Source organism: Amphiprion ocellaris, chromosome 7 (genome assembly GCF_022539595.1).
Source record: "Amphiprion ocellaris isolate individual 3 ecotype Okinawa chromosome 7, ASM2253959v1, whole genome shotgun sequence".
NCBI classification, from domain to species: domain Eukaryota; kingdom Metazoa; phylum Chordata; class Actinopteri; family Pomacentridae; genus Amphiprion; species Amphiprion ocellaris.
The window spans coordinates 11,248,210-11,269,237 of NC_072772.1; the positions used below are offsets into that span (position 1 = coordinate 11,248,210).

The following is a 21,028-nucleotide window of genomic DNA, read 5'->3' on the forward strand; positions in this document are numbered from 1 at the left end:
TAAACTGTATTTTGATTAAAAGTCACCAAGGTTTTGAAAAACATTTTATCAGACTTTACCAGATTGGTGTCACCCATCGGTTTGTGGTCGGCTAGGGTGGCTAATTAGCTCGTATCTTCAGTAGAGGAGGCTGCATTTTCAGGATTCATAACAGCACCACATCCTCAATTAAGGATGCAACATGAATTGAAGCCAGTGCCACCTTTCTGTCCCGGACAGACGCCGATCACAGCGGAATACTGCATGTGAGTCAAGTTTGATTTGTTTGAGACTAAAACCAGTTCTCACGTCCTTAGCGGAACAGAAGGATTATCGTTACCAAAGTGTAAGTAAACAGTATGATAATCTTATCTCTTACTATAATAAACCTTTCAAACCAAAAGTTTTTCCACAGAAAGTTCTGTTTGGGTGGAATAAACTTTTACAACCATAGTTAAATTACTGTTTGGGTGGAATAAAACAGTAATTATTTGGACAGACACTAGTATTTTGGATGGAATAAACCTTTAAAACCATAACTTATCAGTTAGTTCGTACTATTTTGGTGGAATAAAGCTTTAAAATAATAAGTACTTGAACTCAAAGTCTTATTTTGAGTTAAATAAACCTTTAAAACCACAGGCTGCTCACTTAAGCTTAAACTTAATTGTTGCTGTTGAGAAAAAAAGGGTCCTAGATGGCTGGCTCTGAAACTGCAACCTGCAGACATATAATATTGTGGTTTGGCCATCTCTATTTTGCTTTTTTGAAACATAATGTTATTAGGGACTAAGGGAATCTGATTGAGAACTCAATGACACTAAACACACACTGATACATTAGCGATTTGTCAACAACAAGGTGACCCTACTCTTAAAACATAGCCTGCTTTATCATCTGTTTTACTGTAACTGGGACCATAATTTACAAAAGGAACACCGTGCTGTATTCAAAAAGTCTTAAAACTAGTGATTGAGACCATTAACTCAAGAGGAAAAGCTTTACTGAGGTAACAAATCAAGGGAATTAGGGTGACGTTAGTAGGTCCTCTTTATTTAAGCAGAGGAGTCGCCCCCTGCTGGCCGTGAGAAAGAATGCTGGTTTGAAGCCCTTCTGCACTGGCTTCACTTTTCACACCCTGAAGCTGTATCCATCTTTTCTGTACAATGAATAGATTTGACAGATGATTCCACACATGCAGTTTTTATGTCTAAAATACAAAACACCTCCCCAGAGTTGCCTGTATAGACTTTGGTTTACGTATTTTTGCTCACAGACTGAGACTGAGACCAATGAAACTTTGCTTGCAGCCAGCAGGGCAGCGCTCTTATGTTTTCCCCGGTGAGCTAAAAATATCTTTTGATGGAGCTCTGATCCGGTGTCTTAATGGAGGAGCATCATTATTTTGTTAAGCATCATTCATCAACATTAACAGTGAGTCAGCTGACAGTATTTGTTGTTTACTTCATTTATTTTTCAGACTGTAGGGTTAACATGCTCTACTGGGACCTGGAGAAAAAATAACTTGTTTGGGAGCCAGCTTTTGTGTGTGGCTTTAGTTTATGCATTGCTACTTTTATCTGGAAGATACTGATCGTCTAATTATTTGTCACATCTATGCTCTCACACATACACTTGCTTTTTCTCTTTACAGATTTGTCCAACGTGTTGACAGGCGTCCGTTTAACTTTACAGTTTCCACATAGGATGCTCTCACTTCAATCATCCAGTTTCCTCTTTCATAATCTTCTTTCATTGTCTTTTTCTCATCACTAGAGCCTGACTGATGCTGGATTTTGGGGGTTGATACTGATTTTAGGAAGCAACAAATTCAGATGTTGATACATCTGTCAGTATTGTTTTTGTATATACATATAGAATGTTACAGTTATATTGACAAGGGATAATGATGGGGTCACTGTTAATTAACTTTCAAATACTTTAGGTCACAAGAGACTTAGCACCTTACTGTGAAAATGCATCGCGACTTCGCACCACCATCTGCTCAGCTTTGGTACATACTCTGCTACATGTGGTGCAGACAGCGCTGAGACGATTGAGGATGCTCTGCCCGATAAATTATGTGGTGACAGCATTTTTAAATTACCTGCAAGCACCTTTCTTTATATTATGTCCTTTAAAAGAAAGTTGTCATACCTACAGACGTTGGACAACATATAAGCCAATACCGATAGACACTGTAAAAAAAAAAAAAGAAAAAAAAAGGAAAATCTGTAAAAGAACCCTGAAATCTGGCCAGACAAGATATGTAAAACAAGCAAACAAACAAACAAAAAAACTAACAAACAAAAAACTATGGAAATACTGTAATATTTAAACACTGTAAAAAATTAAAATAAAAACAACAATTACAAATATCTGTATCGTTTAAATACACTAAAGCAGTATAATTTCACAGTTATATATTGTAAAAGAACAAATTACTATTTGAAAAATATGTATTTCTTGATGTGGACATTATTTACAGTTTTGACAGAGTTTTTTTGTTTGTTTTTTACAGTCAGCATGTAAGCTAATGCTGTTTCCTACCATTTGATTAGATATTATCTGTAATTTAATAAAATATTTAAAAACTCTTAAAATAGTTGTGAAAATGTTTACCATTTTTCAGTCCTTAGTATATAATATTTTTCTTTCAGAAAATGTCACATATCTGTAAAATTATATTTTTCTAATTTATATACAGTAAAACAAAAAAGGAAGAACAAATGACCATTTATTAAAATACAGATTTCAAATTGTGAACATTATTTACAGTTTGGGCCTGTTGTTTTTACAGTTAACATGTAAATTTCTATATTTTTTCTGTGTTTTAACTAGTTATTATCTGTAATTTAACAAAACAGGGAAAATATGTAAAATCGCAGTAGAACTACAGTTCAAAACTGTTAAAATTTCTTTCTTTTTTGTGACAGGCCAGTATCAGCTGATAACGGCCAACTTATATATCAGTCAGGCTCTACTCGTTCTGTGACTGTTTTTTTAAAGAGTTGCACAGTTGGTGTATTTATTCAGGGGAGTGTAAAGATGTGTGGCGTGTGATCGATTGTCTCGGTCAAAATGTCAGTACTGATCTCTTATCTCAGTCTGGCCTGTCTGGATGGACTGCACCATCCATGTCCTCTTTTAAGATAATTTTAGAACCAAGTTTTATGAACTGCCTTCACCACTCAGGCCAGCCTTGATCTGCATAGTTTTGCTGTTTTAACACCCAGAATGCATCACCTCCCTTGTGGTAATTCTGCCTGTTGTCACCAGAAAGCAGCTAAATCTTACAGTGAAGCTAATGAAGATTTTCTCCACCAACACCACCATCCTCCTCCTCGGTCTCTCCCCCCGGAGATCCAAGCAGAGGTTGTGGATGATGAGACTCTAAATGAGGAGGATGCAGAACTCCGCTCCTCTGTCAGCCGGCACAGTGAGAGAGACCAGGAGAGGGAGTGTGCATTGAAGGTGGTGTTGGGAAGGAGGCAGAGTGTGTGAGAGTGTCGTCAGCGATCATCGTCACTGTGACTCGGAGGCAGAAAAGAGCCGAGAGCCCTCCCCCTCTCCTCCCGCATCCCTACCTTCTCCCCCCTCAGCCTCCACTCCATCAGCCAGTCTCCTCTCAGTCATTCTCCTCTCGCACAGCTGAGGCTCAACATCCAAACAGCCTCCTCCTCCTCCTCCTCCCTCCTCTCTCTCTCTCTGTGTCACACACAACTCTCAGTCGCTGCTGAGCACAGGCAGCCAACAGCAGCTCTGAGCAAAGAAGGAGAAAGATACACACAAGAAGAAAAAAAAGAGAAGAAAAGAAAGCAGACTAAGAGGATCAGGATGAGGATGAGTGTGTTCGGTGTTCCGGCAGTTCCCTGCTGCCGTCCCACACAGATCGCACGGAGCTTCATGTCCCCCCTGCTTCTCCTCCTCCTGCTGACCGGCACCGGCAGCAGCAGCAGCATCGGAGCCGTCCCCTCTCCTTTCCAGCTGGCCCCGGACACCCCGGCCCCGGCCGAGCCCACCCCGACCCAGGCCACACCTCGTCCGGACCCCTGCGAGGGCCGACCCTGCCTCAACGGGGGGCTCTGCCTGGCCCTCCCCTTCGCCGGCAGGCCAGAGGACACCTGGGAGTACACGTGTACATGCAGCCAGGGCTTCACCGGACGCAACTGTGAGGTAAGAGCCCATTTTACTGTAACCTTCTGCCTGACACGGGACTGATGCTGAGTGCTGTGTGTGACCTCACTGCTGAGTTTCTTGCTTGAGAAGAAGACTGCACACACTGAATGTGAAGTAGAGGACAAGAAGTAGTCAGTGTAAGGCTGCTTGTGTGTTCATTTTGTTGACTCAACTGCTTCATGAAGAGAAAACTGTGCTACTTACTTTATAAAGCGGAGCATAAACAGCTCTCTGTGCTCATTATTCCTCATTTTATGTGGCTTTTTCTTCTTCTCTTGCACTGAACTTATTACAAATCGTAGAATCCGTTATTGTTATTAATGTGCATGAAATTTCACTGTTACTAGAATATCACAAAGGACTCACCTTACATATGTGCCACACTGTAAATTACAATGTGTAGATGTTTTCAGCTCTGTGCTGCTCGTGGATGGTTTTTCAATGGGAGCATGTGCTGTCACTGAGACATGGAGATGAGTGCTGCGTTGCTGTGGCAACAGGAAGGCAGAGCGGCAGCAGTGAGATGCGAGTGTGAAGTGTCAAATGTGTGTGAGCGTATTTATTCGTACTGTATGCTTGTGTGTCAAAGCGTACATCCTGTGTGGGTATTTTGGATGAACTGTCACACCTGCACAAACAAAAAGTAGTGCAAAGTTACAGTAGATGCTGCAGGGATGTTGAATTTACCTCTAATGTGCACTGAGCTGCAAACTCAGGGAGTGGATTTGCGAACAACTGGGATGCAGATGATCAGGCCAAAGGGCCGTCTTCACACTGCATCCATAAAGTCCAAGTGAACATCTGGATGTCAGTGAATAAGATGCTGTTTCAGATTCTGCAGCATCCCTAAAGCTACTTAAACACTACCTGTCCCTCTGAAGACCAGCTTACATGATGCAGTTATTGTGCATCCAGCTGATGCTAGTAAACCAAGACTCCAAAGTATCTGGAAAAATGCATCAGTGTGGATGATCATAGGGAAATCAAAGTGAATTGTCTCATTTTCATAGACTAGATATGAAGAGCTGTTTTGCTCTACTGGGAGATTATTTTCATTTTGTTTGTGTGCAATACAAGCATCAAGGGTGACGTGTACCAGAGCTAAAAAAAAAAACTCCCTCTGTGTTGTTGCATCCTTTTTCTCTTCCCCGATGTTAACCTCCACGTCAGCTGCATACCTTTGTACTCCTGTTACAGCCCTCCTTTATTTTAATTTAACACTTTATTGATCTTTACATAAACCTGCTCTTCTGCTGGAGCTTCATTTCAGCCTCTGAGTAAATGGACTGTGGTGGAGCGTCAGTAGCAGGAGGCTCAAGAGGCAGCCAGGCCTCTGAGTCATGCTGGGGTGAAAGAGAGCATCTGGCAGCAGCAGAGAGGATAAATGAGTCTGCTGCAGCATCACGGAGGGAAACAGCAAGGTGACTGGGTGAACTTTAGCAGAATCACCAACAGGTGGCACCCGCATCCCCCCTTGTGTTTATGCACACAGCATACCTTGTGTATGCATGCAAGTATATCAGACAGTGGAAGGTGTAGACAGGTGAGCGTATCCATTTAGTGGAACGTTTAGCCGGAGACCTGATCACTGTCTCCTTGGCTGTCCTGATTTCATCTCTCAGAATAGAAAGCCGCTGCAGTTTGTTACCTCAGCAGCCTGCTTCACTGCTTCTCTGCTCTGCACAAACCACAGTGGACGATGTTGTCACACAGCCTGAGCAGCCGAGGCCGGACATCCATGCAGTGGGGGAAAATGTTCATATTAGGAAGAGAGACGCCATCAATGCCTGAGCAGTGCCATTCTGCCGTTAAATAACAACATCCACTCCAGCTTTTATCCCTGTTATGTGCCTGAGCTCAGGTCCAGTACAGACCCTGAGCTGGGCTCAAGGGGAATCATTGATTTTTGCCTCGCTCCCCTCGTGCTGGTTGTTTCTTCTCCATGGAAACTGGAGCAGCAGTCAATTGAGATTTGGTAAATGACCTGACTGGCTGAGCGCGGAGCTGGTTTGCATCTCCTGTCCTCTGCATGCATCACAACACAGATGGTTCAGCGAGAAAGGGAGAAGAGAGATCGAAGAAAGAGATGGAAGGGATCAGGAGGAGGAGTGAGATGAGAGGGGGAAAGCAAGGGGAAGAAAAACAGAAAGATGGGTAAAAGGAAAGAAGAGAACAGAGAGTAAAACTCCAGTTTTGGAGCTTAGTCATGTACTCACTCTCCTCCCTCCTTCTGCTCTTTGAACTCAAGTTCTGTGTCAGACCTCAGACCTGAGGCGTCGAGCACAAAGCAGGAGAAGAAACTCTGCTAAAAAACTAAACTTGTCCAGTGGGTTTAGTATTAAAACTTTGCGGTGCCTGTTGATTTCAGGATATTTTTGTAAGTTTACCTCCCTAACTGTGTTTTCTACTGGAGGAATCAAAGCAGCCTAATGCAAACCACAGCAGCAGGCAGCACTGGGAAAACAAACCCACTCTACTTGTTAAACTCGCTTGGTTTAATATCTGCTTCCATCTTTTCTGGATGGCGGCCTGTAAGCTGTCCTGTTGGAATTCACTGCCACTGGCCTTTCTGTGAGTTATTAGCTTCTCAGCCCCTTGCTTATTCATTATTGAAGGGCCTGTTGTGCACCCTGATGGATTCGGTAGCTTGCTCTACAACACAGTGGGGCCGCAGCAGCACAAAACAGCCATCTGTCATGAAGCAAGTTCAGGGAGCTCTTGCTGGGCTGCTCAGCCATTCAGTTATATGAAAGCAGTGGATCATAGCAGACCCAGCTTAAGTTTACAGCCTTGGCATTATGAACACAGAATGCGTTTTTATTTTCCTGTTCTTTGGAGAGGGGATGTGGGACTGAAGGCGTTAAAAGAGGTGATATATGGCACAGGAGTAATTTAGCTGTTTCTGCTGCAGCCAGGTCTGCCTCGGCTTAATAAGCTGGTATGAGCATGTCAGAGCTGTGATGGGCTGGAGGCTTTTTGATCCTTGTGATCCTGTTATTTATTTATTTTTTAGAGCTCAACTGGGAGTTTTGCTAATCACCATTTCCTCTCATCACCTTAGCGGTGCTTTCCCACTTACAGGTTCCTACAGTTACATAAGCACCGTTAAAGTTTTCAGACTTCTTGCTGTGTTTTTTGGATGTTTTCCCTTCCCACATTTTGAGAACAATGCACTTTCTTGCCCTGAGCAACAGCCAGAAGGTGGTTAGTTTACAAGGGTGAGCTGCAACCACAGACTGTATATAAGAGATGGACTTTGCTGCCATGATGTCACCCACTGGTTTGCAGACATTTGATTTGAAGCCTTGAGTTTTAAATTCTTGGATTTTACTGAGAACCATGACACTGCTCATACCAAGATGGCAACAACCTGTCAATCACAAGGTAGCCCCGCCCAAAGCACACCCTGCTTTATTGTCTGTTTTACTCTGAATGGAACCATATTTTACAAAATGAACATTATAATGTATGAAAAAAGCCTTGAGACTAGTAATTGAGAGCAAAAGTTATTGAAAAAAATGCTCATTGAGTTATCAAATTAAGGAAAAAGCAGGGTCTATTTTTTAACAGACTTTTATACAATGAAACTTCTTTTGCAATTGAAGGTGTCGCCCCCTGCTGGACGTGAAAAAGAATGCAGGTTTTAAGACACTTCTGCACTGGCTTCAATGTAAAGTCTGAGGGTAACAAAATCTGCGTCCTTCTTCTCTCGCGATCGTCACATAGCTCCGCCTCCTTGGTGGAGTAATAAATGTGTTAATTGATATCATGCTGTGTGTCAGGTGAGAAACTTATTGCATCACAGATTTCTCTCTGCTTTTTGGAACCTTTGTCAGGAGATGCATCTTGCAAAGGCATCCATAATGTTTCTTTTTTCTTTTTGCTTCAGATCTGGGTGTGCACGTCATACAGAGTTTTGTGTTGTGGATTTAAATGGTCAAACAAATTACTTATGACACCTTGTGTGGTTTGAATTGTAATACACTGCCAACAGAGATTCTGTTTTTAGTCAACATCATCCTTATTGTAACTGGAATGTCTTCCATACTGATGCTGCATTTCGTTTTGCAACCAAATCTTCTTTTTTGGTGTTTCTCTCCTATTCTTCTCTCATTTTGCTGTGCACACGTAGACCCTGCATGTCAACAAACTGTGTCTTTTAAATAAAGCAAAAAAACAAAAAACAACCCTCAGTGTTTCCTTAAATTGGAGTACAATGTGTTCTATCAGACTGTCTTCTTTTGTAAATTAGTCAAGGAAAATGAGATCCAAGCAAATTTAGTTTTTGGAAGTCAAGCAGCAAAACATGAGACCCTGTTTTTTTAACATTAAAATTAACATGCTTTAGACAGATTTTGTAGCTTTTTCTAGGCAGATTTAGTTATCTTTTCTCTGAACCATGCTAACATCTCCCCCTTCTTCACAGTCTTTATGCTAAGCTAACCTTTTAGTTTCCTACAGACCTTAGAGTCATATTAATCTCCTTTCTCCCTTAGCAAGAGTGAATAAGTGCATTTCTTATTATGCTTGTTCCATGTGTCCATTAGTTGTTCCCACTTGTCCTCTAAAGGGTCACAGTGGAGCTGGAGCTTAGCCAAACTAACACAATGCCAGAGGTGAGATATATCCTGGACAGGTTGCCAGTTAAAACTGTGAGTGGATGAAGAAATGTACATGTCCCTATAAATCTGGCTAAAGTGACTGTATGTTGACAGAAGATGTACGATTCCACTCTGGTATCAAAGAGCGAGAGGCACTTAAGAGAATTTCCTAACCTGAGTTGTACTGGAAAGACGACAGCTTTTGTTTTTTTTTTTTTTTTTTATTATTTTCACAAAACTCAAGACGTTGATGAGATGATAAGATGGAAGCACAGTGAAAAACTTTCCATCAAAGATTATTTCTCCTACAACACAGCTAGTTTTAAAAAAATTGTCCAGCATTTGGTAATGACAGAAATTGTATTTTTTCTTCCAGTTAGGCTGAATGTGACAACCCTCCAACGCACAAGTGGTTGCATTATAAAAAAAAATGACAGGACTCAGTGAAAGTAAACAAAGTCCTGGAGCTCATGGTAATTGTGAGAACGTGTGTGTGGATGTGTGGCGGCCAGTTCTCGTCTCCTGGGCTGCTCACTCTGCTGCTACAGATACAGCCGGAGCTACATCCAATTAAGCAGAGCTCAGAGCTCATCACCAGTCTGTGGTCTCTTTGATATCTCTGGCTTGTTAGTTGGAGGGAGGACAGATGCCACAAGGAATATAGTTATTTAGATGTAGACTGTGTATGCGTGTATAACTTGCTGATCCTCTTGCAGCTGAGGGGCTTTGTTTTATTGCTTTATCTATTCAAGGGCTTCTATTGTATGTAGCGGTCAGTGAATTGTGTCGTCAGATGACTGGCTGTAGCTGCTGTTTCCCAAAAGGCAGCTCATACCACTTTTTTTTTTTAAGTAATTTTGAAATCAGGCTGCAAAATGACCTTTCTGTGCATCATGTATGATCCGATGTAGGGCTGATTATCATAGCAGACGTTGATGGTAAATGATGAAAAAACATGCTGGAGAGTTAGCTGACTGGCAACTCTAATTACATGAGAAAATGCATAAATAAATAAGGCTTCTTCACCAGAAATGTCACAGAATTTCTGATTGGGTGCTCCACTGAAGATACAGGTTCAGCACCAGCATAGCAAAAGATAATGTGAATTGAATATATGACTTGATTGCAAGTCAGTTGTGAATGGAAAGAGCATTGCCTTTGCTTTGCAGCCTAAAATTAAGGGGAGTGAAGCGCTTTAGACCAGTTATTATGTCAATATATCACATCGTATCTATAATCTATCACATCTATAATCACTTTAAAAAGTTATTCTCTTTCATGTCTTCTTACTTAATTTAATATTCTTGCTTCACGTCTGCGCTTTTGAAAAAAAAGGAGCCATTTCAGGACTATTAAAATATTACAATTCCTCTCATTGTTGCACTTCAAAAGCCTCGCACCACTCATTTTGAAGTCACAGTTAAGGATATTGAAAACTGCAGCTACACGGGCAAAGCTTTGATGTTCATTACAACTCGCAATGTAAATCCGTTGAACAGAATAATGTGACGATTTACTGTTATTAATGCTAAATGCGCTGTTTGTGGGAGAAAGTAAAGCAGTCAAAGTATTGTGCAACACGATGGAGATGTGCCTCTTAGATCATTAGGCATCCTGTGTGCAGAGCGTACATTTTGGCCTGAGGGTGGCACAAGAGAAAACTCATCAAGTGTCCAAACTAGAAAGAGATAATTCTCTTGAAATCTCTTCAAGGCAAAGACAAAAATGTTAGTTTTATTTTTTTGGGGGGGGGGAATAAACTGTTGAGATTTTCACAGTCAACTTGGATAATAGATGGTAAACAGCAGCAAACGGTTGAACTGATAGCAAAAGGAAACATGTGACAGCCTGTATAATTAATACCAGATGGTTTGATGAATGCGGTGACGTAAGCAGCTGCTTCAAACCCCGTCAGTAGCTTTGATATGGCAGCTACCCATCAGAAAAATGAGACTTCTTTGAGCTATTATCACTGAGCTATCACTGTGTTTCATGTTGATGTCCCTAGATGTTAGGAAGCGGACCGTGCTGCCTTTGAACGGGAAGACTTGTGGCCGAACGCTTTGGTCATTTCCATATCACACATCACCTGGCCTTTTGATGTGTGGAAAGTGCACGAGGAGGTGCTGGTGTGATGAGTTAGTGAGGCCTGATACATATGGATGACACAGGAGATGGTCCGTGGTGGAGGAGAGTGTTAATTGGTACCAGGTTGGTTGGTCAGTAGCATTTTTAGCCAGACTACCAGTGTGGTTTGAGGGGAGGCAACGTCCTGACCTTTTAGTCAGTTATTCCACTGCGTTGGTTCAGACATGCATATCTCAACAATTACTCGATGGATTTCTGTGAAATTTAGTTTGAACGTTCTCTATCAATCCTCTGACATTTCTTTTCGCTGATATCTGCGATTCAGAATGGAATGTCTTCACTACTGGATGGATTACCATGAAATTTGGTTTCCAAATTCATGTTCCCCTCGGGACAAAACGACTTTGCTGATCTAAACTTTTAATCTCACTCCCCTCAGGTCAAAATTTAAAAATCCCTCTCTGGTTATGAATCCTGAAACCTCATGTCTATGTACCAAACTTTCTTATTTAGTTTTTTTCCCCTTGATAATCATCCTTTCCTTTCTTAAAATAACTTAGATGTAACTCTACACTTCTGCACCACTGCTTACTTTCGACTGTGTGGATTTATGAAGTCCCCGCTTCTTCCTTTAGGCCTCCCTCCAACCACTCGCTGCAGCTCGAGCACACCAGCTTACCTACGACTCTGCTCAAACACTGCAAAACTACTACTGCACAGTGGGAAGCTGTGATATTAGAGGAATTCAGACATATGAAGAAGAAGAATGATACACAAAACCTCTCCTTGGAAGTTGAATAATTGGTTCCTCAGGGTTTTTTTTCATAAAGTTTGAATCCATATTTCAAGGTGGAAATACTCAGCCATGGTGTCCTTGTTTCAATCATGATGTGTCTTCCAGCATATTAAATACAGCATGTGGACATGTTAGCAAGGTAGAAAACTTGATTTTCAATTGGAGGGGGGTCTTTAAATGGTTCATGAGAAAAGCTTCACACCAGGTGCACTTCATGAGCGATTTAACCAGGAAATATTAGCATCTCAACATGTTAAACCTAGATAGTGACCATCATGAACATTATACCTGATAAACAGCTGCGTGTTGGCATGCTAATATTAGCATTTAGCTCAGTTAAAGCACCTCTGGTGTTGTAGAGCCTCATATTGCTGCTAGCTGGCAATAAGCAGTGAAGTCCCACTATTTCATTTAAAAGCGATTTAAGTCCCTAGAAGTGTCATGTGCATGGTCTTACTATATAAAGGCATTAGGAAAATATTATTCGGAAGACAGCTGACTACACAAAAGCAAAGAATTAATTTTCAAGGCAACACACACAGACACACACACACAATTCTGCCAACAACAGCAGAGATATTAAAATCTGTCCGACTACAGTCATGTTTCATCTCTGCTTCTTTCTTCTTTTCTCATTATTGTTTCCTTAAATACAGTCTAATCAGTTGCTGCTGAGCATTTTTCTAATACTCTTGACTGCTCACATTTCTGTCACCTTCTTGTTTTTTTTAATCGCTGCCACTCATCATGAACAGGGCTCTTATCTCTGTGTCATTGGCTTTTTAATTTTCTTTGAGTCTGGCAGTGAAACATGAAACTCTGTCCTGGATAGAAAAGAAGTCATTACATTTCTCCCCATGGTTTGGTTTAGGTGTGTTTTTTTTATTGCTTTTTGTCTGCCCTCGTTTCTATTTTTGTCTTTAATGGAGCAGCGAGTTGTGTCACCATCCGCTGCATAATGTAAAAAAGGGCAGAGCTGCTCTTACTCAGCACTAATTCGCCCTGATAATAGGACTCCGCTGTGACACCTTCATTGTACCATCACTTCTAATGATTAGTCTTGTTGTCGCTGCTGTCAACATAATGAGTGTGTGTGGCGGGAGGGAGAAGTGTGGGTATGTGTTTGATAAAACGTGACACGTGTGTTTGTTTTTGTGTGTAAATGCTTTGACGTGTGTGTATGAGGAGGCACTTTACATCATGTTTATCTTTGGTGTGTATCAGCTCACACTTGCAGTTGTGCTTGTGTATGTTTAGGTCTATGTATTTGTTTATTTTTAATACCGACACGTACATACCAGACAGGAAAAATAAACATAAAAATGATGACATGAGATTTGGTCTGAATGATAAAACGATAGTGACAGTGCTAGAAAATTGAATAGTTTCATTGAATGCGTTTGATACAAACTGCTACGAAAGCACATAATGAAAACAAAAGAGTTTGGTTGCATGAACAGACCTCCAATGTGCTCCCTCCCAGGCTTAGAAAAAATATTTCATTTACCTTGATAATGGAGCCCTTTCGCTCTCCACCACCCTCCCCGGGACTTCTGTTCAGGTCTCCCAAGGTGCACCAGTCTGTGGCCACCTGGGCTTTTTGTTAAGTTCTTTAATAATGAAGATTTTTATTTGCCATTTGTGCTCAAAAAGATAGTCTATGCACATTAGAATTTTTGTGCAGGGTTCTCTTGGAGTCGAGTAATTCTCAAAAATTATCAATATGGTCTGAAAATAAATATTATATTGAGATACATTTTTCAACTACATTGCCCGGCGTATGAGATCAATCCATCTGTCGGATTTAGATATAGACTTAGATGCAAGATTTACTGCATGTCGCCCCCCATCTCTGCTGTCTCTCTCTTTGGCTGTCACTATTAATAAAGGCAAAAAGTAAAGCCAGAAACAACAATGACGACAACAACAAAAAACCCACAGGGTTATGTTTGTACTCAATGTGAAAAATAGCAACATCCACTGAATAAGACAAAGGAATGATGGATACATTACTCAGCATTGAGTGGTTTAGGGCAAAAATACAGGAGAGGCATTTGAACACAGTGTCAGGGAGAATGAATAAAATGGTAAAAAAGTATTTTGGAGGTTGGTAATACACCTTGTAAATACTACATACACTACCTATTTGTCAATTGTAACAACTGTGACATAAAAACACAGCAAAAAACGTACAGCATGTTGACATAACCAATATTGTTATTAAGTAAAGCCAATTTTCTATGGATAAGTAGTGTTTATTCAGTAAAAACCGCTGATAATTTAGCAGTTGAACAGTTGCCTATGGGGACATTCTGAATGAGTGTGTCGGGGAAGTTTTGGGTTTGTAGTGACAAAATGTTACACATCTTCTCTCACCAAATTATTCTTTTTATTTCTCTTTTGATTACACTTGAGTAGCTCATGCTGTTTTTCATTTGAGGCAAACTGTTTTATTTCTTTGTACTTGATTGTGGCATTGCAGCAGAGTCCGACTCAGTTCAGAGCAAAAGTTACCAAAAACCCAAGGATTTTTGTTTTTAATGAATAAACAAGTGGTTTGTACACTGTGCAATGTATCGTATGAACATCAGTTCCTTAATAAGGAGAGCTTTTTATTATTACTTGTCCTTGCAGCTACTAAATACACTCATAAAACCTCAGTTGTCTGCTGTCTGTCTGAATTACCATTAAATAAGTGTTTGAGAAAATACATTTAGAGTCTGCTTTGGCTGGCGGTGCCTGCATGTGTTCATGTGTGTTGGGCTTTTCAGAACATGTAATTCAAATTCTCTCCATTATTTTAAGCACATTTCTTTCTGTAACCTTTGTTGACATTTTGTTTTGTGTCATTGCATGCAGTTTTCCAAAATAAAAGCCGCCTAAAAGAGCTAATTAGATTTTCTGGGAAAAATGTATCGATAAAATTAAAAAAAAAAAAAAAACTCTGGAAAAATAGTCATTAGCGCAGCCCTGGATTTGACACCTTACTGTGCTCTCGTGTCTTATATAAAAAAACACCATATGAACATGTTAACAAGGTATAAATATGTGTTTTTTTGTTGTTTTTTTTTTTACCAGAGAGGTTTTTAAAAACAGAGCTGTGTGGGGAAACTAAGGCTGTCTTGCTGATCTCTATCGAAAGTGAGTCACCACTTGACACAGTATTTTAATTACATCATCAAAGAGGTCACTGGGTGGTGTTGAGAATGTTCCTGCCATCCCTTAAAATTGCAAATCCATGCAATCAAGATTTGATATTAGTCACTTTTTGAGGGTCATTAATTGTGTAATCCAGTAGGTAGAATCCACCAAATTTGTTTTAGTGTGTCATAGCTGGTAGATTGAGGTCTCTTTCCAAAAAGAAAAAAAACGAGGAGGTGAAATCTGAACGAACAAATGGAGAGCAAACTGCTACATCAGTTTTGTAGACTAGATTCTGAAGTGGTGCATTGAGGAGCATCAGGCTACTCTGTTAATATGTTAACACATTTTTTTCTCTCCTGCAAACAACTGATATCACACCAACAACACAAGTGGCATCACAGAAAATCAAAAAATACATTTGAAATCAGTGCTTAATAACCCTATTAGCCTCGTTATAGTAAAAGAACTGTGTTTATTTGGATTGGATTCATTGTTACCTTGGCAACAACATTGTATAACTGAAAAAGAAAACCACACACAGTATGACTGTGAATTATGTTCCCTTCCGCCTCAGCCTCCGAATGCTCCCTCCTACACAACGTTTTTGTTTTGCTTTTAGTGATATTTTTGCACACTAACCCGCAAAGGAGCAGCAATAAATATGGTGTCAAGTGTTCAGCGGATCGCCAACTCTCAGCATGAACACAGTTTGTGATGATTGTATGTGACACAGCGTGATCCGACCGATGCAATATGTCCTCAATAGATGAAGAACATATTCCCATCTGAAACAAACACCTTTTCTCTAATCACAGTGGACTATTTCAGCCGTTAGGTAAAAAGTTTTCTTTAAGAGGATTAATTTTACACCATTTGCATGTGAGGAAACAGTATGATCCCTATTTATGTAAAAATCTTTGAAGATTGAGGTACGGTGGTGGCATCATTATACAAGTCTTGTGCCAAAACGTGTGCCCCTTTTGAGAAGCTTTCATCCTCCATGCTATAGAATAGAATAGCTTTATTGTCATCATACATGGGGGCATGACGAAAATACAAGTAGCTGCCACTGGGCGGTGGATTGAAACAAGCTAAATTAACGACAATAAATAAGAAAATCGAATGCATATATAAAAAAAAAACTATATTAAGAACATATGCAAAAGAGGATATATACAGTACAGTGAGGAGGTAATGAGATCAAATAAAAAAACGATAAAATAGAACAAATATGGGCAGGAGAGAATAAATATGGGCAGGAAGTAAGAATACTGGTTAAGATGTGCAGAGATAACTGGTTAAGAGAATCAAACTTAGACAAAACATGTTGATGAGTTGTAATAAAGGCAACCAAGGTGTAACAGTATTTGTATTTTATTGAAATATAATGACAACGAGACAGAAATCCAGAATATGAATATATATGAATGTTTCAGCTGAGTGGTGAGAGCTTATACACCAAGATGGTGTTCAGAGGTTTGACCAAGAATGAAACGAGACAAGAGATTCAAGATTCAAAAAGCTTATTGTCATGCGCATAAACCAACACGGTTACACTGCACAATGAAATTCTTACTTTCCTGATCCTCCTTAAACAAATGTACACCATGTAGAAAAGACTAAAGCAATTCCACATAAATAAGAAGCAGACTTAAACTGACAGCAGCAGTGGTCGTAAAGTGTACCGTGTGTTTGTCAACTTTGGTTTGAATAAAGCGGGGATGTCAAACATGCGGCCCGTGGGCCAAAACCGACCAGCCCAAGGGTCCAATCCGGCCCGCGGGACGTCTTTGTAAAGTGTAAAAATTACCGAGGAGACATTAACTGCAAATTGTACGTTAGTTAAACTATAAATTTCAAATAATTTCTAGACCAAGAGCTGTTGTTTTGATCATAAAGTAAAATACTAGATTGCTCATTGTTGTTTTGTCATTTTGTCTCATGCTTTTGTCGTTTTGTTTCTCATTTTTTCCATTTTGTATTTCCTTTTTGTCTCACTTGTCTTTTTGTCTTATTTTTGTCATTTTGTGTTTTGATTTATTCGTTGTTTTGTGTATCATTTGTGTCATTTTATGGGGTTTTTTGTCTCGCTTGTTTTGTCTACTTTTTTGTCGCTTTATTTCTCGCTTTTGTCATTTTTGGTGTTGTTTGTGTAATTTTTTGTCTTGTTTTTGTTGTTAGTCAATTATTTTTTTGTCGCTTTGTGACTTTTTTGTCTAAGTTTTTGTCTTTTTTGTTTTGTGTTGTTTCTCATTTTTTGTCGTTTTGTGTCTTATTTTTGTCATTTTACATCTCATTTTTGTAATATTTTGTCTTGTTTTTTTGTCTGACTTTAAATTTCAGAATGTACATTTTTGCACTAAAACAAAGGGAAAATTTGGAGTTGTGGGTATTTATAGATTATTACGCAGTAATTTAACTGGTCCGGCCCACTTGAGATGAAATTAGGCTGAATATGGCCCCTGAACTAAAATGAGTTTGACAGCCCTGGAATAAAGTGACTATGGCATTGATAAAGGGATTACAGTAGTAACTAAAATATGCATACAAGTTATTGTAGCATTTTTCCTTCAGACATTGTTTTCAGCTTTCTCATGAAGACATTCTTCAGCCGAGGGATGTGTAATCAAAACCAGGTTATGGCGACGGTGAGACGAAGGTAAAGATAAATTCTGCTATAACTGACCCATCAAACTGTTGGAGTAAAGACTGACAGCAGAGCTACAGCATATATCATCCTCTGCTCCGTTGCCCTCTCGCTTCCAAAAGATGGTGACTCGGTAACAGATGCTGAACTGACTCTTGCAGTCTCCTCCTCGCAAACGCAACTTGTCAGTTAAGTTTATTTGACAATATGTTATTTAGTGAGGCCAACTGGGAGACGAGCCAGCGCGATGTGTGTGTGTGTGCTGGTGTGTGTCATGAACGTCTTCTCTCAGCTGCAGACAATAAATGCCATCTTAATCCAAAAAAATCCCTTCAGGACCAGCGGAGCACCTCCGACAGAGAGAGGAGCGAGGCGCATTCACCAGCCTCGGGCGTAAAACGCAGAGATTAGCTTGTATTAACAGCTGGGCCTGTCTGCCGGTTGATAGGAGAGACGCTGTGGAAAATTTGGCTGTCTGCTGGAGACTGTGTTGCAAATTTGTTCATCAAAAAATACACAGAGGATAATAAAATTGGGTTTTGTTGAAAGGGTTGATAATTGTGTAGTGGAAGAGGAGCTAAAACACGAGCAGACATGTTGAACTCGAAATGTTCCAGTAAAACATGCAACTTTTTAGATGAAACTAAAATCCGTACTTTCAATTATGCAAATTTTAAACTTTAAGAACTTTAAAATTCAACTTCAAGTTTGTGAGATTAGTGAAATTTGTGCAGCACATGTAGCTTTTCTGTTGGCCTTGCATTATGTTTTGTAACAACTTGTGTAACAGAGCAATAACGTGCACTAAAACATGTTATATTTCTACTTTATTTTCCTGTATACTAATGTTTGTTCAGCATTCAAGATCAATTCAGTCTCAAACTCACATTTGTTGTTTTGACAAGGCATGCAGCGTCTATCTGCCTCCACACTCCTGTTACAAAACGGAGACCATATGGTTTAGGTATTTATATGTTCCTCAAGTGGTTTTTTAGTTTCTGTACAAATCGGTCTTTACAAAAGCATTACTTTTTTTTTATTTTAAACCATCTATTCAGTGTTGGGTAACCAATAAACAGAGATATTCCTTCAGCTTCAGTCCAAGCTGTGGGGGAGAATCGGGCTCTTTGCCGGCAGGAATCGATCCTGTCTGCAGCTCCGTCCCCCACTGATTCCTCCACCTCCAACAGTTCCACTCTGATCACATCAAACCTGATTGATTAGTAGTCAATCATTGTCTATCAGCGAGGGGGATTTGTTTTGGGTTTTTTTTGACATGTTTTTGAGATTGCCCTCTTTTGATTTTGGAGCACGGGTTTACAACCTTCCACACAAGTACTGAAGCTTTTCAAAACCAACCATGATCCACTGTTTTTGACAAATGTTTAGCTCAAAAGAAACAGATCTTGCAAGACTCCGTTCTTCTTGGCATAGAGAACAACACATTTTTGTCGAGGTGTTGTGTCGTTCTTCAGCAACAGTTTTTTCAGCTTTTTTCAGCTGGAGGGCTTGTGTTGCTCTACCTTTCTGTTTTAAAAAAAAATCCCAATTTTTTTTTTATTGGATTCACCTTGGTCAGGTGACAGTGTAGCCTTTTTTCTTTTCTTTGGAAACAGTTGTGTGATTTCGACAGTTTGTCGTCAGTCGTTACCATGCTGGAATATTTCTTTTCTGCCAAACGTCTGCAGACCAGGAGTCATGTTACAGCCAGTATTTTGGTTTGTTATCCTTCGCCAAACAAATTTTTCTTGGTCTCATCTGGTCTCAAGTGAAGTGTTTTGTTTTACATCACGTGGATGGCCGGGGGTGTGTGCGTCGCTTACCTGGGAAATACATGGCACCCGGATACACTATGGGAAGAAGGCAAGCCGGCAGAGGCAGTGTGATGCTTTGGGCAATGTTCTGCTGGGAAACCTTGGGTCCTGCCATCACTGTGGATGTTACTTTGACACGTACCACCTACCTAAGCGTTGCTGCAGACCATGTCCGCCCCTTCATGCAAACAGTGTTCCCTGATGACTGTGGTCTCTTTCAGCAGGAAAATGTGCCGTGCCACAAAGTAAAAATGGTTCAGGAATAGTTTGAGGAGCACAACAACAGGTTTGATGTGTTGATTTGGCCTCCAAATTCCCCAGATCTCAATCCAGTTGTGCATCTGTGGGATGTGCTGGACAAACAAGTCCAATTCATGGAGGCCCCACCTCACAACTTCCAGGACTTAAATGATCTGCTGCTAACATATTGGAGTCAGATACCACAGCATCTGGGGTCTAGTGGAGTCCAGGCCTCGACGGGTCAGGGTAGTTTTGGCAGCAAAAGGAGGACCAACACAACATTAGGCTGGTGGTCATAATGTTATGCCTGATCGGTGAACATAATACATAATACCCAAATTCAACTATTACAGACCTTTTTTCTCAGTTTCTAGTCTTTATACACCACTGAATAATGACTCCCACCAACATAACCCAATGAAACATCCAGTTTCAACAGGATATACTGCTGCAGAGGCCCAATTCATCCCATAATCTAACTCTCTTTTTGACTTTCACCACATCAACAGTGAGATTGGAGGGTGTTTTTTGGATTTGGGGACACAGAGTTAGAAAGCATTCAGTGAGAGTACAAAACTCCACCAAGGCTACATAACACTCGGTTATTACTTTAATAATAGAAAATGTTTTGAAGATCAGCCAAGCTTTCCACTACATTTCACCGAATCTGTCAACACAATTTTGAGATGCCCTCACGTCTCACAAATGGGACCAGGAACCTCTTTACTAATGGTGCTGCGGGTGTTTTTGATGCAATACCACATACACTGACCTCCTGCACACTTTTAGTAATGTTTGCTGAAATCTTCAGTGCAAGTATGTATGTGTGAGGTTTTTATTTTTTTCTCATGTTCGGCATGGAAATTGATGGGTTTGAAGCTGGAGCAAAACTCAGAATATTACAGATCCTTTCTGAGTTTGATGATATGATAAAAGCCTCATGAAAAGGCAAAAACACCAGACTTATCCTTAAAATGAGCTTCTGGGAATAATGCCGCCTTGTTTTTACTTTATTAATATATTTGTGCTGTTTTTATCAGGGCAAACTACCTCACTTCCTCTTTGGCATTAACAAAACTCAGCTCCATCCAGGAACAAAATCCCCTGAATCATATTTGGTGTTGTCAGTTCAGATCTTCCTTCCTGTCACCCCTCCTTCTCCCTCTGTCATCATTTGAACATGCTTTGTAGGCGTGCGTTACAAATCACAGTCAGATGGTCTGGAGCTGCTCGAACAGAATGAAAGCTGCGTCTGCACTGTCGTGGCTTCTGAAAACATTTTCTTCCTCTTTGGGGACAAAGCCGGTGGGAGGAGAGCGATGATACATGTCCAGTGTCGCCTCATACTACGAGGCCCAGTTTTCATTGCGATACCCCCGTTCCTCTTCTCGGGTTACTATGGCAACAGAGCAATGACGAGGGGAGCCGAAAGATCAACAGGTGGACGGTACATAACACCGAGCACAAAATGTCAGAGCAGCTTCCTGCGCACGTTACTGAGGAGTTTTAATTCATTTAGAAACGCAACATAGGAAATAAA

General features: G+C 40.3%; 1 protein-coding gene across 1 annotated transcript in view; it reads left to right on the forward strand.

The window, feature by feature from the left end:
* The first annotated feature begins 3,605 nt into the window (after positions 1–3,605).
* Positions 3,606–21,028, forward strand: part of dner (delta/notch-like EGF repeat containing) — a 75,134-nt gene continuing 57,711 nt past the window's right edge. Inside the window, exon 1 of the mRNA XM_023283053.3 lies at positions 3,606–4,155. Coding sequence (XP_023138821.2) covers positions 3,817–4,155 — 339 coding nt within the window. The 5' untranslated portion in view covers positions 3,606–3,816. The remainder of the gene's footprint in view (positions 4,156–21,028) is intronic.